Source organism: Cryptotermes secundus, unplaced genomic scaffold, assembly GCF_002891405.2.
Source record: "Cryptotermes secundus unplaced genomic scaffold, Csec_1.0 scaffold33, whole genome shotgun sequence".
Taxonomy (NCBI): domain Eukaryota; kingdom Metazoa; phylum Arthropoda; class Insecta; order Blattodea; family Kalotermitidae; genus Cryptotermes; species Cryptotermes secundus.
The window spans coordinates 1,090,812-1,109,760 of NW_019727088.1; the positions used below are offsets into that span (position 1 = coordinate 1,090,812).

Below are 18,949 nucleotides of genomic sequence, written 5' to 3' on the forward strand. Positions count from 1 at the left end.
TTTTGTCTTCGCGTCTTCTATATAAAAACATAGGTATTAAAATGTAAGGAATTACAATTTTACATGTTATTTTGTATTGGTGTGAAAGTTGATCTCTCGCCTTGAGGAACACTGACTGAGGGTGTCTGAAGAAAATATGTTAAGAAGACTATTTAGACCTAAGAAAAAGGAAGCAACAGGAAGCCAAAGAAAGAATGCATAATGAAGGTTTTTATAATTTGCGTTCTTTATCATATATTAATAGAGTTATGAAATCCAGAAGCACAAGATGGATGAGGCATGTAACATTGATCGGAGAGGTAAGAAATGCGGATTCAGATAAAGGAAGATGCGATGGGGGAGCAGATAAGAGGCACCAAAGAGATGATGAATGCATACAGAACTGTAGTAGGATACAGTGAGGTGAAGAGATTACTTAAGAAATATAATTCATGCACGCACACATAGTCTCGGGTAATCTTCAGGGTTTCAAAATATAATTTAACTAATCAAAAACTTCCCTGTTGTAACGAACAGCAAAGTTTTGTCGTCATCTGTGCAGAAGCCTAGGTTGTCTCGTCCTGCGTCAATTCAAACGACTTCCCGTTTCCTCGATCTGTTTCCCTAAGATTCCTGTTGTTAATCAAAATTACAGTGAAGGATTGTTGGTCACACCAGCCCGCAAGCTCAAGGGCAAACCTTTGTCCGTAGTCCGCAACTGATCATCGGCAATTTCGCTGCTATGCTTTGTATCCGATGGCCATATCCACAGTTCAGGTTCATATCCTGTAACTTCTGTGGAGAGATAACCACACAAGTTAACTGTATCTTCAAGACTGGCCAGAGCATTAAGCAAAAATCATTACAGTTTAATGCGTTGCTAAGGGCTGGCAGGGCCGCGGTTAGTCGCTGGCTTCCCACGGCGGCGGGATCGAACCTGGGTCTAGTCAAGTGGGATTTATGGTGGACAAAATGGCGCTGGGGCAGGTTTCCTCCGAGTACTTCGGTTTCTCCTGTCAATCTTCATTTCACCAATTGCTCCACAATCACCCTCACCTATCATCTTGGGATGGTACAATAGGCCAGAAGTGACCGCAGTGCAAGGGACTTACTCCCACCCCACTAGCAATAAAAAAAAGGGCTGCCAGTATTATCACACTGATATGCTCCCACTCACTACTTTTTGTGTTAGATCACAGACTGACCGGGCTTCCTCCTGCGATGCAAAAAGCAACTTAAATATGATCACCTGTTCTCAGTGACGCACGTTCTAAGAATCTTAGACTAAGATGGATGGGTATCTACTCATTTCTTTTTATGTTCCTGTTTGAATTGTTATGTAATGTTCCGTTAAAACATATACCTATAAGTACGGGGACATGATACCTAACTTTAAGATTAAAAAAGCAAATCCAATCAATTTCTGACGCTTTCCAATCAACTCTCTCGTTCGGCATCTTGCACAGTGCTCTTAGCTGTAGCTTTGAGGGTGTTTCATTGGTAGTCATCGGGAATGGCTGTGCGAAGTATAATTTGTAGAGGGTGGCTATTGTCGGTTCTTATCCTTAATTAGTCTGTTTTCGTAATTACGTTACAGGATTTCAGTGAGTTATCAGCCTGAATACTTCGGTCTATAAAATAATTGTAACTGCGGGCTGGACGATCGGAATTCGATTCCGGGCAGGAATATGGATTTTCTCGTAGTTGGTCGAAGTACTATGTTACAAGCCGGAAGTTGGCGGGTTCGATTATCGATGAAGTCATTGGACGTTTCAATTTACCTGATCCTTCCAGCCCCACTAGGTCGACTCAGCATCTAACAGAAATGAGTACCAGGAATCTTCCTGGGGTTAAAGGGCGGCCGGTGCGTAAGGCTTACAACCTCACCACCATCTGTGAGCCGACTGTCTAGAAAATGTGGCAGCATAGACGTCTCACAACCCCATGCGCCTCCACGACCTGTTAAAGGGATAGCTTTACCTTTACCTTTTACCACTCCCCCACGTTTACATCAGCACGGAGGCCCACTGAGTCTCCTGCGTGATGAGTAACTGGGGCGATAGAAGCGAGTATCTCATCACACATTTTCGACAACTTAAGAAGCTGGGGGTTTTCTCTTCTCCACATTATCAAGACCGGCTCTGGGGCCCACCCAGCCTCCTATCCAATGGGTACCGGGGGCTCTTTCCCCATGGGTAAAGCGGCAGGGACGTGAAGCTGACCACTCACTTCCAGATAGTGTCGAGGTTAAGAAAATGTGGATCTATACATCCATTCCTCCATACGCCTTCATGGCGTAGTGCTTAATTATTTAAGTACAGTGACAAGTTTACTTTACCTTAACTTACAATTTATCTTTAGCACGAGAAGTGTTGCGAACAGCGATATTTTACCTTTACAAAACCGACAGCGTGCTAGGTAAATTGAAGCAATTCCTACAACCTTATTAAGCAGCCACATCAGTGCTAGTAATGGGAAAGATGGCCATGAGTGACTCCAGTGCCAACATTAACGTCATATCAGACATGTGGGCATATGTGATGAGGTTAAACGCCTCTTAATTTCAGCAGTCAAGTCTTAAATGTATTTATTATGTATGAAGATGCTCATATTTTGCGATACTCGATCATACTGGAAAGGAAATCTGTATTAATTATGGCCGTCATGCAATATTTCACTTAAAGGGAAATCTACCCCACCAAAAGTTGTACTACAATAGACGCCTAAGTAAAGTGTAGTAACTCTTTAGCGTGTCTATGTTTTCATCAGTCTTGCAATCTGTCCGTACATGTTTCAGTTCTGACTTCAGGGATTCTCGTGAAATTTGGTGCAAGTGATTTCTATTCCAACTTGTAGAACTAAATTAACGCCACAACAGCAAAATTCTGAGGTTCAACGACGTTAATATCAAAGCGTGCCTACTGGATACGATCCTGAGCCAGTTTCTTCCAATTCCTATCGTCACAATACAGGATGATTCTATATTATTGTAGGGGTTCCATGGTCTATAATTTCCAAACCGGAAATAATAGAATAAAACTGCTTACGGAATGTGAACGTGTAACTGAAAATCTTTATTGCCTGCGGAACCAGTACTGCCCTTACACTTTCATATTCCGCAAGCAATTCTATTTTATTGTTTTCTGTTTCAAACGGGAACCTCGAAAATAATTTAGAATCATATTGTATACCTCTCATCTGCTACTCGTTCTTCCGAGAGCTGTTTTATGGTTGGTTTCTCCAACAAAACTGTCTATGCCTTTCTTGTAATTCCCATCTTATTCGCATGCCCGACTCAAAGAAGTACTGAGGAATCAAAATATGGCTCCATGCAGTAGTATGTGGTTTGTATAAATTACGAATTTTCTGTTAAAATAATATCCAAACCACCCAGTTATTTCATCCTTCCTAGTGGGGTATTCAGAATCGTAGAAAGTGGACGGAATAACAACAAGAATTTCCATAATTTATTTTTCATTTAATTTCATTATAATCCTACTTTGTGTAAATCAGCGAGTTTCCCAGACAACGCGACGGTAAAGCGATTTTATGAAGGGAAGATTTTCCGACTTTACCGCCTAAGCGCGGGCTTGAAAATCTCACTGCATTTTTTTATTGCTAGTGGGGTGGGACTAAGTCCCTTGTACTGCGGCCACTTCTGGCCCATTGTACCAGCACCATATGATAGGTGAGGGTGATTGTGGAGCAATTGGTGGAATGAAAATTGGCAGGGGAAACCGAAGTACTCGGAGAAGACCTGCCCCAGCGTCACTTTGTCCACCACAAATCCCACTTGACCAGACCCGGGTTCGAACCCGGGCCGCCACGATGGGGAGCCAGCGACTAACCGCTTGAGCTATGGAGCGTCACTGCATCTTGATCAACAGCACCATTTGTGTTAAGAGCGTAGTAGGATAGCATTCCGTTCTCTTCCTGTTCTGATTGTGAGCCTCACCTCTCGAATGTCGTCATAAACATCTTTGAGGTCGTCCTCCAGCAGGCGGTATGGGTCCACTTGGTAGTCTGGCAGGGAGCCGGGCTGTTGGGTGCGAATCGAACTCAGCGTTCGCCTGTGATGACTCTGCAACAAAACACACACAGTTGGATGCCGCCAATTAGAAGGTCCTGGAGGACAGTTAGCCTAGAGAAGATTGACGCAAATTATGCACAACACAACCCACCAACCCACAGAACAGAGTCCTTCTTGAGAACTCGACAGTCTCTCGACTGATCAAGAAATTCCATGCTTCCCATGAAACCAAAGGTTCAACGCCGAGTTCACATAAGCCAACCACCGGATCACATCCTGAGCGATCCATTTATTTAAAATCTATTTTATTATCCTCCCATCTGCGCCTAGATCTCCCAAGTTCTCTGCACTGCAATTATTTTTTGCGTTCCTCGTCTTTCCATGCGTACTCCTCTCATCACCAATCCATTTTCCTTGATCGTCCTTAGCCTAGTGATGTCTACTGAAGAGTAAAAATTACAGGGTTTCACATACGTTACGTCCTCCAGCTTCCCGTTAGTTCCCTTTTAAAAGAAAGCACCGTGGTTTTAGTCCGCAAGCGAACTATACCGACAGAGCGACCGCCGCTTGTCGGAGAAGTTAGTGCCAACTCTAGCGGATAGAGGGTGTCGCGTGGTCAGCGCAACAAATCCCGCATGGCCGTTAATTTCGGGTTTCTAGACCGGAGCCGCTATTTCCTTGAAATAGTTCTTCAATTATCTTCACGAGGCTGAGGGGACCCAGTTCCAGACCCACTACAGTTCCCCCTTCCACGGTCCAAATAATCTCGTCCTCCTCAGCTTAAACACTCTTAATCTCAAACAGAGTTCCTGTTTTAGGGCCAGAGACCAAGACCGATGCACATGCAAACCAAGAGGTAAAACTATAGTTTATAGATACAGACATTAGAATCCGGAAAAAATATATTATTCTTAAGGGAATGACACAAATAATTCCGCTGATTTAATCCGACCTTATCTTCGAGTATGTAACTTCGAATTGTTATTGTCGCAGTGTATACAGAATAACAGGCAGGCCTTAAATGCCAGAGTAATAAGTATTGGTCTCAGTGGTCACATTGAGGAGTCTCGACCACAATTAAAGTTCATCAGTGGAGCTTCCCGTTGCTTGTAACACATACGTTACCATAGAGAGAATCTAGACGATCGGTTTTCCCCGTTCAACTGTGGCCGAATTAGTATGCAACAACACGCGGCTCGGACAAAAGAAACTTGTATTCGTCTCCATGACAGCAGTCACTTCCTGTTGCCAAAACCAACAATATATTGGTAGAAGGTCATTTCGCTTTCCGTCATAATTTTTTCACACTGTTGAAAGTATATTCTAAAGGACCCTGGCGATGGTGTATAACAGAATTTCTGGGCCCACTGTCCGGTATTCTAAAAATTATCGAACACAGGGTTTCGGAAACTGGATCTATTTCTGTCCTCAGGTGAGGAGGGACACCTACTCTGTATAACTGTTATGTATACCACGTCTAGCTGAAGTTAGCTCTTTCTAAGAGACCCAACAGAGTAGGTGTCTTCCCCCTAATCACCTGAGAACGGAAAAAGATCCAGTTTCCGAAACGCCGTGTTCTCTACTTTTTAGAATATCGGACGATGGACAAAGTTAAAAAAACCCAGTAATTCCGAATGCTGAAAGTGATAACTAATAACTCAGTAACACAACTCGAAATTTCAGTACCGCTAATGCTACAGCCCATAACCGGACAGGGTATGTATTCTACGTTAAGTCTATCCACCTCTCATCCTCTAGACCGGACTCACATCCACACAGCCTATCTTAATTCATCAGCGTAAGCATTTCCTTAATGCTATGCTCTCATCTCCTTCTTGGTCTTCAACACAGAATCTGTCCAAGTTGTATCCCCATTAATATTCCATGTGAATTCTTTATGTCTCGCCTAGCCCATTAGAGCCTCCTAGACTTCACTGCCATTTAAATACTAGGTGGCCTGCAATATTTACAAAATTCGCCATTTATATAATACCCAAAGGTAAAGGTAAAGTTGTCTCTGTGTTTAACTAATTAAGCACTACGTCATGAAGGCGTATGGGGGAGTGGATGTATAAATCCACACTTTCTTGACCTCGGCACTAGCTGGAGGTGAGTGGTCTGCTTCATGCTCTTGCCGCTTTACCTCCGGGGAAAGAGCCCATGGTACCCATTGGATAGGATGTCGGGTGGATCCCAGAGCCGGTCTGAACGACGTGGAGAACAGAAAATTCTTGACCCTACCAGGACTCGAACTCCGGCCCCTCGGTTGTCCAGCCCGTAACCAGTCGCTATACTGACTACGCTATCCCAGCTCCTATATACCCAAAACTGATGTAAAATTCGGGGATTTGACCACTAATTAAGCGATTATTTGCCTACAAGAATGGCTATAATCCATGGAGTTCTTTAGTTAAAAACTGTCGAGTTGCGTTACAATCATAAGCCTTTAGTGAGTGTGGGTCTGCGGTAAACTGTACGAGCATGCCACTGAAAGACAGATAATTCTTCACTCGATTGACGACGCGATTAGAGAAACCTGCTTCGAGACATGATTGACTGCTGGTCGTGCTCTTAATAGTACAGTCTGGGCGGCATATATGATTCCGATGCACGCTGTAACGCCTTTGGCTCTGGAATAGCGATCTATTTGTAACGTTGCATAAGCCACAGTAAACAACTAGATACCTGCATCCCATGTAGAGGGCACTTGCCCTTACGAACACGATACTTCTATAAATACAAAGCAGTTTTTTTCCTTCACCAGCGTTCAAATCTCGAAGTTTAACAGTAGGTTTCCTTTGCTTCGACACACAGCCGGTCGCAAGCAAATCTGTGAGGCGACGTAGGTTCTTGTTGAATTCATGTTCGTTCAGTTTAATAAACTTGATGTCAAATTCTATATCAGGTCAACGCCATATTGGACACTGCGCGATGTTACTCTACAGGATACTGTAAATGCTTCTAAACATATGTTGGACATTCACTGGCCATAAAGGAGCAAATATAAAGGACGTAACTATAAACAAAATAAATATTTTAAGTCTAATACAATATAATGAACGCGATCAAAGTAAGCCGGTTGAGATGGCTGAGACACCATTTTATAATGCAGGAGCAGAGCCCTTGCAGGAATTTACAAAAACAAACAAGCAAACAAACTCCGTGGTTTTGTCCGCAAGCGAACTATACCGACCGAGCGGTCGCCGCTTGTCGCCGAAGTTAGTGTCAACTTTAGCGGATAGAGGGTGTGGTCAGCGCAACGAATCCCCACAGAAGTTAATTTCGGTTTTCTAGACCGGAGCCGCTATTTCCTTGAAATAGTTCCTCAGTTATCCTCAAGAGGCTGAGTGGACGCAGTTCCAGATCCACCACTTCTCAGAAAAACCTGGTAGCGCCGGGAATCGTGCACGGGACCTCTAGATCTGTAGCCAGGAGGTCTGACCACTAGACAACAGAGACGGTCCTTGCAGGAATTTAACTATAAATACGATGTAATTCACGGGGTACTAAACGAGTAAGCAGACGTGGTATCAGGTGGCGAGATTATGAAGACAACAGACATAAGAAATTTGAGACAAAGTTCTCATGATCGGGATCAATGAAGAGCAATCGTAAAAGAGGCTGAAGTTCGTCATAAACTGCAGCGCCCGCAGAAGAAGAAGAAGAATATAATACTTTCACAGCACATAATTTTTCTATTTGAAGAATACAGACTTTTAGAACCAGAGGACTTATGTAAGATTTGAGGTTTTCACAGCGGTGACTATGAAGAATGCCGTCTTCTGGGATGCGCTGCCGTGTAGATATTGTGAACCGATGTTTCGGAGGAACGTATCGCCTGAAGATTGAGGCGATACGTTCCTCCGAAACGTCGGTTCATCCAACATCTACACGGCGCCACATCTCAGAAGACAGCATTCTTCAGAGGACTTGTGGTTTGTACTAGCACTATCTGAGCAGACTAAACACGAGGATGCAGGCATCTGACTGTGTTGTGATGAGTCCTCTTTAGACTCGATCACAGCATTAGACATGGCGAACAGTGTAAAACTACGACACTTCAACCAGCCTCTAATAATATAATCTCAGACTGACTGTGAATAAACATGTTATGTCGATTTCTAGGGACAGGGAACATGATGTAGAGGGAACATAATTTGATAGCTTTGGAAAAATTAATGTGAATGTCCCTGACTGATAGACATTTACAAGCAACTACACCCCTAGGGATAATTCCGCTGTCTCGTACCACCAGGAACTGGTAGCAAAGTAACTACGTATATTTAAATCAAAGTCATATTTTAAACCTTTTCATAGAAGACTTTACAACAAATGCTTTTGAGGGAGCCCCATTTGGAGTAATCTTTGAAAAGAGTGCATTTGTGCCCTCCACTCTTAGAACCTCAACATCTCACAACCCTATGGGCCTCCACTTTCTTTCTCCACTATCTTTACTTTACTTCACTTTTTTTTACTCTGGTTGCAATGCTTCATATCACAATTTCGGGCGGCAGCGAATATCATGATATTCATATCAAAATCTATGTAAATATTAAAATATCGATTTTAAAACGTTTCCATGTACTGTGAGATATATGATCGCACAACATGGAGTATCGTCACCACGCTCTGTTAATGAGCTACATATTTCGACAGCAGATGCACCACCACGACGCAGCTATGTAAAGAAGTGCACTTACATTACGTGTATACAAAGCATTCTATACGAGTATATGATATTTGATATGCATCTTACGTTGTCATCACCGTAAAATGAATTCATCTGAATGGATCATGGGGGCACGTGGTTGCATAGTTGGTTGAGGCACTATGCTAAAAGCAGGAAGGTCGCGGGTTCGAGTACCGATGAGTTGGATTTTTTCAATTGACCTAATCCTTCCAGCAGCACTATGGCCCCTGGGGTCGATTCAGCCTCTAACAGAAATGAATACCAGGAATCTTCCTGGGGAATAAAGGGCGGCCGGCGCGTAAGGCTGACAACCTTACCGTCATCTGTGAGCCGACTGTCTAGAAAATGTGGGAGCCTCGGCGTCTCACAACCCTATGGGCCTTCACGATCTGTTACAGGGATAGCTTTACCTTTCACCTGAATGGATCCACGTGAACCAACTGTTTATTTAAAATTTGAAGTTCATGCGATAAAACTGAATTATCCTCAAGACATTTTGTTTTTTATGTTTCTCATACACTTAGTGTTCAAAGGAGTTCCCTAGCTATGATTAACAACAAATTGAATTGTAAATGGTGAGTTATAGTTTCAAACCATTCGCTTAGGCGGCATATCACTCAAAAACTTTTAAAATTTTTCGTTGCCTTATTTTTGATAAGCCTAATTTGTTTTGCTTATCTTAGCATTTTTTGTTTCCCCCTTCAGAATTATTTTAAAGAGCTTTACTAAAATGTTGCAGTGTGTTATGCTATATCCTTACGTTCGCTGCAGAAACCGAAGCCGAACTTTACTGCAAGCATGCCCTTTTGGCAGACAAGTAGGAGTATTAAATCTCTGACTTCTATTGAAGAGAAAGATAAGATACAAAAGTATATTTCTGTAACACTGATGATTGTGTATAAATCGAGTGACAGACAGGCGTAAGCTGTTAGTTTATACGGCTCCAAACATCGTGCGTCGCCACATATCTGGGGAGGAGGTACTAAGCCCTTTCTCTGCGAACGGCTTATATAGAGGAAGTGGCGTTCTGTAAAAGCATATAGCGGCAAAGCACTTGGACGGTGATCGGGTATCGTGAGATTATTACCTCTCAGTATAATCATGCCAAGGTGTTTGTTACGAAAAATATTACATCACACGTGATCGCCATTAGAAATGAAAAACTAGAATGCACTTATTAGAGACATGTTGTAATTTGGGACGCTTATTACAAGGGCTCGGTCACGTTCGTGCGGTAAAACAAAAGTTCTGTAAGTTCAGTTCAGTATGAGGTTCAACTGAACATTTTCCTTTGTTTGATGCTAAAGGTAACAAAGTATAATTACCCTTGTGCTGAATTAATTACGCACTGCGCCACGGAGTCTATGCGGAAGTTAACCTCGGCACTATATGGAGATAAGTCATGAGATTCACGCCCCTACCGCTTTACCCCGTTGGGGAAATGGACCCTATTAACTATCATACGCAGGTTACAGCGGCCGCGCGGTCTGAGGCATGAACTGTCTTCGCCCGCTAGAACACTGGGATCGTGGATTCGAATCCCAATTAAGATATGGGACTCTGTGTGCGTTTATTCTGTTTGTGGTATCCTGTGTGTAGGCAGCGGCCTTGAGACGTGCTGATCCACCATCCAAGGAGTCCTACCGACTGTGTAAAATTCAAGAAACTGAAAAAGCGGCTAAGGTCCAACAAAGGGCTACAGAGCCATGGATAGGTAGATAGATAGATAGACAGGCAGAGAGACAGACAGATAGACCTATCATATAGTTGTGCAGGAGGCCGGCCGGGTAGATTCCATTGCCGGTTTGAACGCTATTTAGAGAGAAATGTTTGCCCACACCAGGAATCGAAACACACTCCTCGGTAGTCCAGTCCAGCCGCTATACCGAATGAGCTATCCCGATTTGTCTGGTTAATGAGACTGGATATTGACGGTAGTGAAGATTTTGATTGCGGTATCCTGGGCTATAACACCGTGTATTCTGGTAGGTAGTGACCAACATTTCTAAAGAATGTGCCGCTTCCATATTCCATCCTGAAAATGGAGGCAGAAGTTTCTTCTGAAACGTCGGTAATCACCTCTGGGAGTATATGCCGTTGTAACCCAGAAGAGGAGAACCCAAATTCAACTTTCATTTTTAAGATGAAGGGTGTTGAAACACGGCAGGACACGCCCTCCTTGTACAGAACAGTACGAGTAAAGTGAGGTGCCACATTCACGGTCTAACAGGTGCTCAAAAGTAACGTAGTCTGATATTGCAGTGCCTTAAATGGTCTCCGTTAATCGAATCAGTAACGTACGAGATGTGAGTGAAGCTAATAACATCTCTGTTACCATACTGCTGCAAGGCCTTCACGAAAAGAGAAAGCATGAGGCTTGCTTCTTTATTTAAGGACGTTATAAGAGTGCTGGGATCATGTGGCGGCTAATTTTGTGCAAGTTACAGTATTATGAATATAAATTGGTAAGGAGGTACGATGGGAATGGACATAGAGGTAGGATTAGAAGAACAAGAATTGCATAATCCATGATCGGTAAGTGTATGTTTGCGGGCACCTGGTATCCTCTGAAGGCTTCCTGGGTGCCCGCGAAAATATTAAAGCACGGTATTCGCAATAACTGCCGGTCACGGTAGCCGAGTGGTCTAAGGCATGTACTGTCTTCGCTCGCTTGGAAACCGGGATCGTGGGTTCGGATCTGTTTTCTGTGAGGTACGAACTGAATTCTTATATATTATTCTTATACACTGCCGGTCACGGTAGCCGAGCGGTCTAAGGCGTGCACTGTCTTCGCTCGCTCGGAAGCCGGGATCGTGGGTTCGAATCCCACTCAGGGCATGGATGTTTGTGTGCGTTTTTCTGTGTTTGTTTACAGGTAGAGGCCTTGCGACGAGCTGATCACCCGCCCAAGGAGTTCTACCGAATGTGTAAGATCTAGAAAAACCGAAATGAACGGAGAAGTTCATGGAGGTAGGCCTAGGCCCAATGGGGCTGTAGTGCCAAGGAAAAAAAAATCGCAATAACTAATTAGTCATTCGCTGATGACCGCAAACCATCGCATTCCAATCTACGAACCGCATCTCTATGCATTAACGAGGAGTTTCCATGTTTAGAATGTACTACTGGTGTCATAATAATTCAGAAGTTCGGACTTAAATAATGACGACATTCTCTAATCACTAAGAATTTGCTGAGATTTTCTTGTACGATAATATGTATCAAATACAGGAAAATTCATTGATGTGAGAATACAAGGTACAAGGCCACTGAAAATGTAATTATTTTAATTCATATTTTTTCTATAGATTCATATGAAACACTAGTTTCTAGTCGCTTGGGATGATATGGATTGGATTGATCTGGCTCAGGATAGGGACCAGTGGAGGGCTCTTGTGAACAAGGTAATGAATCACCGGGTTCCATAAAATGCTGGGAAATTCTTGAGTAGCTGCACAATTGGCGGCTTCTCAAGAAGGATTCAGCTCCTTGAGTGAGGGAGTCGCCCTCATCAAAAAAGGGTTAACGATTCCCAGCAAATAGAATGCAAATCGCGCACAGACAGCAAATGTTAAAGAACTGGAGATGGGTGCATGCTTTTGGTGATGTTGATCGGATCGAATTACAGGATTTTGTGCAGTCGATGTCGACACTTCAGACAGAGGGACCCTCGGACATGATGCAGCGATATGTTTACAGGGCAGTGAAAGTGTCACAACGACCAGCAGCCTCCGGGAAGTGTTTCGTTGCGATTCTAGATCACGGCCAAATTCCACTTTCTTTTATTTGTTTTTGTGAACATTACGCAAGCGCCTCAAAATGTCAACATTTTGTTGAAATCGAGCCCTTTCACTCAAGCGCAGCACCGCGTTCCAGTTCTATGAATAAACTGCAGGTACGCTCTTGCAACGTTCCACAGCATTGCAGCCAGAGGTGACCACTATCTCAGCAGCACATGCTTAACGAGAAGCTAAGTGTTACTTTTTGTTTCATCTCCTCTTTCACAATGTTGCATGAACTTCACAGTTTATATAGCAGCAAGTAACGACCATGGCCTATTTAAATTTGCAAATCATATAATCGCCTAGAGACTAAGGAGAACTGGAACTGTCAGGATAGAGTGTTATCCGCTGGACACTCGAGGATTGTCTCCCTAATACGAAGCAGGAGCGCCGAAAGCTGGTCCGCTCGATAGCAGTGAATACCAAGTGTAACAAATTAAAGTAATTAATTAATAAATTCTAGAGCTTCTTATATTTCGTTACATTGGCATCTATTACGTTCATTACAGGGTATAAGCCAAAGCCGGAAGGTCGCATGTTCAAGTCCCGATGAGGTCATTGGATTTTTTCAGTTGACCTAATCCTTCCAGCCGCACTATGGCTCTGGGGTGGACTCAGCCTCTAACAGAAATGAGTACAAGGAACATCCTTGGAATATTCTTGGGGGTAAAGGACGGCCGGCGAGTAGGGCTGAAAACCTTGCCACCATCTATGAGCCGATTATCTAGAAAATGTGGGAACCTCAACATCTCACACCCCTATAGGCCTCCAAGGCCTATTACCTTTATTTTTTACTTTTACAATGTATAAGCCAGAATCAAATTCGTTCCACAAATTTTAGTGTAAAGTCGAAATATTAATTTTCGCTAAAATACGTTCAGGGATTTTGGAGATGAAATGTGGGCAGATGGAAGAACATAGCTTTCCTTATATGAGCTCATTTTTTGCACACAAAAAACGAACAAATTAAATACGTATCAAGGACCGAGGAGGGAGCAAGCCTGACTTGGAAAATATCTGATTCGAACCTCGGAAGGGGCATGGAATATTTTGACAAATTTCCCGTGGCTTCAGCCACTTCAAGCGAATTGAGAAGAATTGAGAGAAGAAATGCTTCCACACATTCAGATTGTTGTGGGAATCTGCAAACAGATCATTGTTCCAATCTTTTACGAAGTTAGTTTCAGATCGGTAACCCTTCTTAAATTCATTTGTTCCTCTACGTATTTTTTATTGCTAGTAGGGTGGGACTAAGTCCCTTGTACTGCGGCCACTTCTGGCCTATTGTACCAGCCCCAGATGATAGGTGAAAGTGATTGTGGAGCAATTGGTGGAATGAAGATTGACAGGGGAAACCGAAGTACTCGGAGAAAACCTGCCCCAGCGCCACTTTTTCCACCATAAATCCCACTTGACCAGACCCCGGGATCGAACCCGGGCCGCCGAGGTGGGAAGCCAGCGACTAACCGCTTGAGCTAGGTCGCGGCCTTCCTCTATGTAAGCCTCCGGTCTTCTTGCTCTTGGTGAGTGCTGCAAGCTGATTACTTTTGCCTTTCGTCTACTAGCGTCACGTCTTCGACTGTTCTGAATATCTCCAGATACTCATATTTGGTCCGTACGCTATAACCATTGCGTGCTGGATTGCTTTCTCTGATCTGATAGTTTTGAACAGCCTTCATTTAAACATGGCTTGTGCTGTTTCAGTTCGCAATGACCTAGACTGTCATGGGCTGCAATGATGATACTCTCTGGTAGTTCCCCAAGCTCATTTCATATCAACTTCTACCTGTAAAGGCGCGTCCACATTACTTGTGCTCGTGCTCGTGTGACTCGCTAAGTTCGTGAGTAATGTGGACGATATGATAAGTCACGAGAGAAGCAAATTTAAAATTTTTAATTTAAAAACTATAGCCAATAAATTAAAATACGACTACAGCCTATACACACTACAAGTAAACATACGGATTCTCACGCACCGAAGCCTGGTGAGCAACTCAAGTAATGTGGACGAAGATTTACGAGCACAAGTAAAAGCCAGACGAGTCTCCCGACGAGCACAAGCCTGGAGAGCACGAGCACGAGTAATTTGGACGCGCCTTAAGAGTAAACTGACTTCTTTTTACCTTTTATATTGTTTAGTTTCTAGAGATGAAATCTCTCTTATCATACTTTTGCTTTTCTTGTCTTACCGCTTAACCAGATCCTGACTGGTATCACAGTCAACTTCTCGCAAAGAGCGGACATAAATATGATAACATCTGACTGCGTATCTTCCCATTAAATGCCGAAGCAACTTTATGAATGTTGCGACGTGAGAACATTGTACTTTTGACAATCACATTTTTTGACATGGCAAAGTTTACTGCGTGAACGGAGTTCATGGAGGTAGGCCTAGGCCCACTGGGGCTGTAGTGCCAATAAAAAAAAGTTTACTGCTCTAACCCCATTATCATTATTCATTTCGCGCAGACGCTCGCTCCAAATTATTGGTTCGGAAATATCTTATGTATATACCTAATTTGGCTTTAAAACTACTAGCAAAATCTTCTTGTGATACTTAGGGAATTGCTTGAATACACGTATAAATTTCTCTCCTGTCCTTTGCATCATCAGTTTGATCCTCTGTTCGGGCATGCGCATTCAGAACAATATCATACCACCGACGTCTTAGTATTATATACGACATCGTAGCACAAGCTCTTCCCTCACGTATAAAAAATACTGTCACGTGTCTGGGGTTCCGTGACTAATAATAACGGGTTCTGTATTGGATGATTGGATTTATTGCCACTTCTTTACAATTACATCCAGTTGTAATAGCCCACGATCAGTGACTGTCTAAGACTCGCTCCATTCCTTACTGGACTACGAGTGTCTTCTCTTCTGCGTGACTGACTTGGTTCTGATTTACGAGTCGGCCACTTCTTCACTTCCGTTATCCGCTGGTTAGCACTCCACAGCTGAACACTGAACTCTCTTACGCATAACGAAAGACGGCTCACAACTCACTCCCTTCTAGTTGAGCTACGACTCAGTGAATTGAATTCTCGAATGACGGCTCCTTTTTAATACTCGGGCGAACCGAATATAAGTCACCACGTCTTATAGTTCCCTTGTTATTCTGTGTTTAACCTTGCCGCGGGAACCGTTGCACAGTAATAGACTATTCCGGCTTTCAGGCGTCATGTCACAATACTGTTCCTAGTTAATGATTCTCATACCCATTTCTTTAAAAATAATGTATTTACGCCTGCTGGTTCAGTGCCACCCCTGCTCCGTCGGACTTATTGTACTCTCATTAAATCTAACGTGTCTTTTTTTAATTCTCTTGCAGCTGTTCTCAGTGAGCCTTTCATATATATATATTAGATTCCATGTGCCACATCCTTTGTCCATTTTCCTTTAATTAGGCCGTTCCAAAGAAAACGTCCAAGTCCGAGGCCCTCTGTGACATTTCGTAACAAGCTTATTTTTTTACGGTGAGTTGTTTGCCCCATGCCCAGCTCACAAGCTGAAGGACCACCCCCCGTCGGCAGTCCACGATTGCTTATTAGACATATTCGCAGCTACCCTCAATACCTGGAGGCCGTCTCTTCCATCCGCACCCTGAGGACGAGTCAATGCAGTGATGGCAAGGGATCCGTATAACAGAAAGAGTTTTCAGCAGCAGATTGTAGGGAAAATAAGGTGAAGCACGGAAAAAAAATAATAGGCGCTCAGATCTAATCTGATATACGTTTAACGGCCAGAGACCGGATATATTCTGAAGTATGAACCCACTGGTTGAAATAATGCTACTTACTGGCATCCATTCTAATCTTCCATGGGACCGTGCCATAGCTTATGCGGCTAGTAGCCGGGTTCCTACCGCGGTGACCTGGGCTAAGTCCCAGGTCAGGTCATGTGGGCACTGGGGCAGGCTTTTCCCGAGTAATTCAGTTTCCCCTGTTCCTTATCATTCCACCAATTGCTCCACTCTCATCATCATCATCATCATCATCATCATAATCATCATCATCTATATATATAGTCCTTGAAATAGCTTACGTACGCACTGCACCCAGTCTCACCCCCACGCCACGAATAAAGAATCTCCCATAGTTTAAATGCGAGTCTCACATTAAGGTCCAAACTTAAGTGCCTTTTCATGATCCATGCTTTTCAGTCATAGACCTATGTACCCCTTAACGTCGCTACGTAATTTCAGTATGTAAGGAAAAGTAGATGAAATCTTGGTCCCTCGAGCCAGTGGAAGCATACAGCTTGATGACTTAGAAAATTGGGTGCTAAAGAGAATATCTTACTCTAAGAATGATCCAGAAGGAGAAGGAAACAAGTAAACGAGGAGCTTTATAATTTACGTGCTCCATCAAACATGATTAGGATGATCAAATAAAGCAGGATGAAATGAAGGGATTATGCATCGCGAATGGGGAACATAAGAAATGCATATAAAATATTAGTCCGAAAATATCAAGGGAAGACACAGTCTGAAGGATGATATTAAAATTAATTTTAAACAAGTAGGTTATGAGGGTGTGGCCTGGATTCAACTGGCTCAAAATAGCGTCCAATCGTGGACTCGGTTGGAAGCGGTAATGAACCTTCGGCACCGTGAAATTTGGAATTAGTTGACCAGTAGAGCAACCATCAGTCTGCTTCATGGGGTTAGTTAAAGGATACATGTATTCACTATTGTGCACCGCTATATATACCCTCCAAAAGCCAACCCTGGCGTCTTCGTCGCAGAAGAGGGTAACATCTGAAAAGATGGCGAACAGGCCAATGGTCCACCTAAGGTGTGAGGCATCGTGCCGAAGTCTGCGTGACACTAAGATACAATATAGTCAGTGTCGGTGCACCAGGCAGCACCCCGTTTTATTCATGCCTTCCACCTGTATGGGGGCTGCGTGTCGTGACCTTTCAGATCCCCAACATTTGTGGGAATGTAAATGGCTACCAGAAGTAAAACCCAGGCACGCAGAACTAAAAGAGAAAGGACTCCCTCTAAGGAGATCCTTACAAAAAATATTTCAGCGGAGGCCGAGAGCTCCAGCACACCATGAGGGGGCGCTGGCGCAACCGGAGCACGCGCTATTGAGATTTTAGCCAAAGGCAGGGCTGAATCTTTAGTGACAGCAGTTCTGACATGACATTGCAGGGAGCTAGCAGTTCTAACACAACCGCAGGAGAAGGTCTGAGATATTTAGCCTCAGGAGTAGGCAGGCTCCACATAGCGTGGACAGAACTATCTGGTTATATTAGGCGGAAGCTAAAGAAAGCGAAGACAAGTCAGGCAGGAACCAGTGGCATTTAGCAACCAGGAAACGAAGGCACACACGAGCAGGAAGAAACCTCGACCGGGACCTGTAAGAGGCGAAGGCATGGGTATAGTACCCCTATGGAAAGAGTCATCTATTTTTTATCGGATAGTGAAGCTGCAATTAAAAAAACTCTGTGGCCTGTAGTCCGCAAGCGAACTATACCGACCGAGCGACCGCCGCTTGTCGGCGAAGTTAGTGCCGAATTTAGAAGATAGAGGGTGTCATGTGTTCAGCACAACGGAGTCACACGGCCGTTAATTTCGGTTTTCTAGACCGGAGCCGCTATTTCCTTGAAATAGCTTCTCAATTAACATCACGAGGCCGAGTGAACCCCGTTCCAGACCCACTACTTCTCATGAAATCTGGTAGCGAAACGAATCGAACCCGGGACCTCTGGATCTGCAGACAGGAACTCTGACCGCTAGACCACAGAGGCGGTCAGCTGCAGCACTTGGAAATTATCAAATCAACTTAGAACTTGTTTGGGACTGTCACCAATCCCTCATGCAACTGGCCAGACATAATAGAGATCAACTGATATGGGTACAAGGTCATAGGCATTGTTGGCAAAAAAAGCAGCCGATCAGCTGACAAAATTTGGGTCCGAATGTCGGTTTATACGACCTGATAGCGAAGTGGTGTAACACGTGTTCGTCGCATTCTCGTTTCCTTCAAGATAACGGAACGCTTGGAGCAGCGATACTGCAGCAAGTTTTGTCAGAAACTTGGGGATACCCAAGCGGAAACAATCCGCAAAATTCAGCAGGCTTTTGGCGATGATGCAATGGGGTCACTCAAATTAAAGAGTGCTTCAACTGCTTTAAAGATGGCCGTATGTCGGCGGACAGTGACCAGCGTTCCGGGAGACCGTCAGGGATCAGCAGAGGTTCCGCAACCACAATTTTAACTGAGGATTTGGGCATGCGAAGAGTAGCGGCAGAATTTGTGCCCAAGCTGCTTCCGCCTGAGCAGCAACAACTCCGCCTTGAGGTCGCGCAGGACATGCTGGAGTGCACCAACAGGGACCCTGAGTTCCTGAAGACTGCGATCACAGGTGACGAGTCGTGGGTGTACGGATATGACCCGGAAATCAAGGTCCAGGCGTCACAATGGAAGCATCCAACATCCCCGAGGCCCAAAAAAGCAC

The 18,949-nt window shown here is 43.9% G+C and overlaps 1 protein-coding gene across 1 annotated transcript in view; it reads right to left on the reverse strand.

Annotated features, from left to right (window-relative positions):
- Positions 1-18,949, reverse strand: part of LOC111864285 (decaprenyl-diphosphate synthase subunit 1) — a 171,273-nt gene that overhangs the window by 95,617 nt on the left and 56,707 nt on the right. Inside the window, exon 2 of the mRNA XM_023851420.2 lies at positions 3,935-4,060. Within this exon, the coding sequence (XP_023707188.1) occupies positions 3,935-4,060 (126 nt within the window). The remainder of the gene's footprint in view (positions 1-3,934; positions 4,061-18,949) is intronic.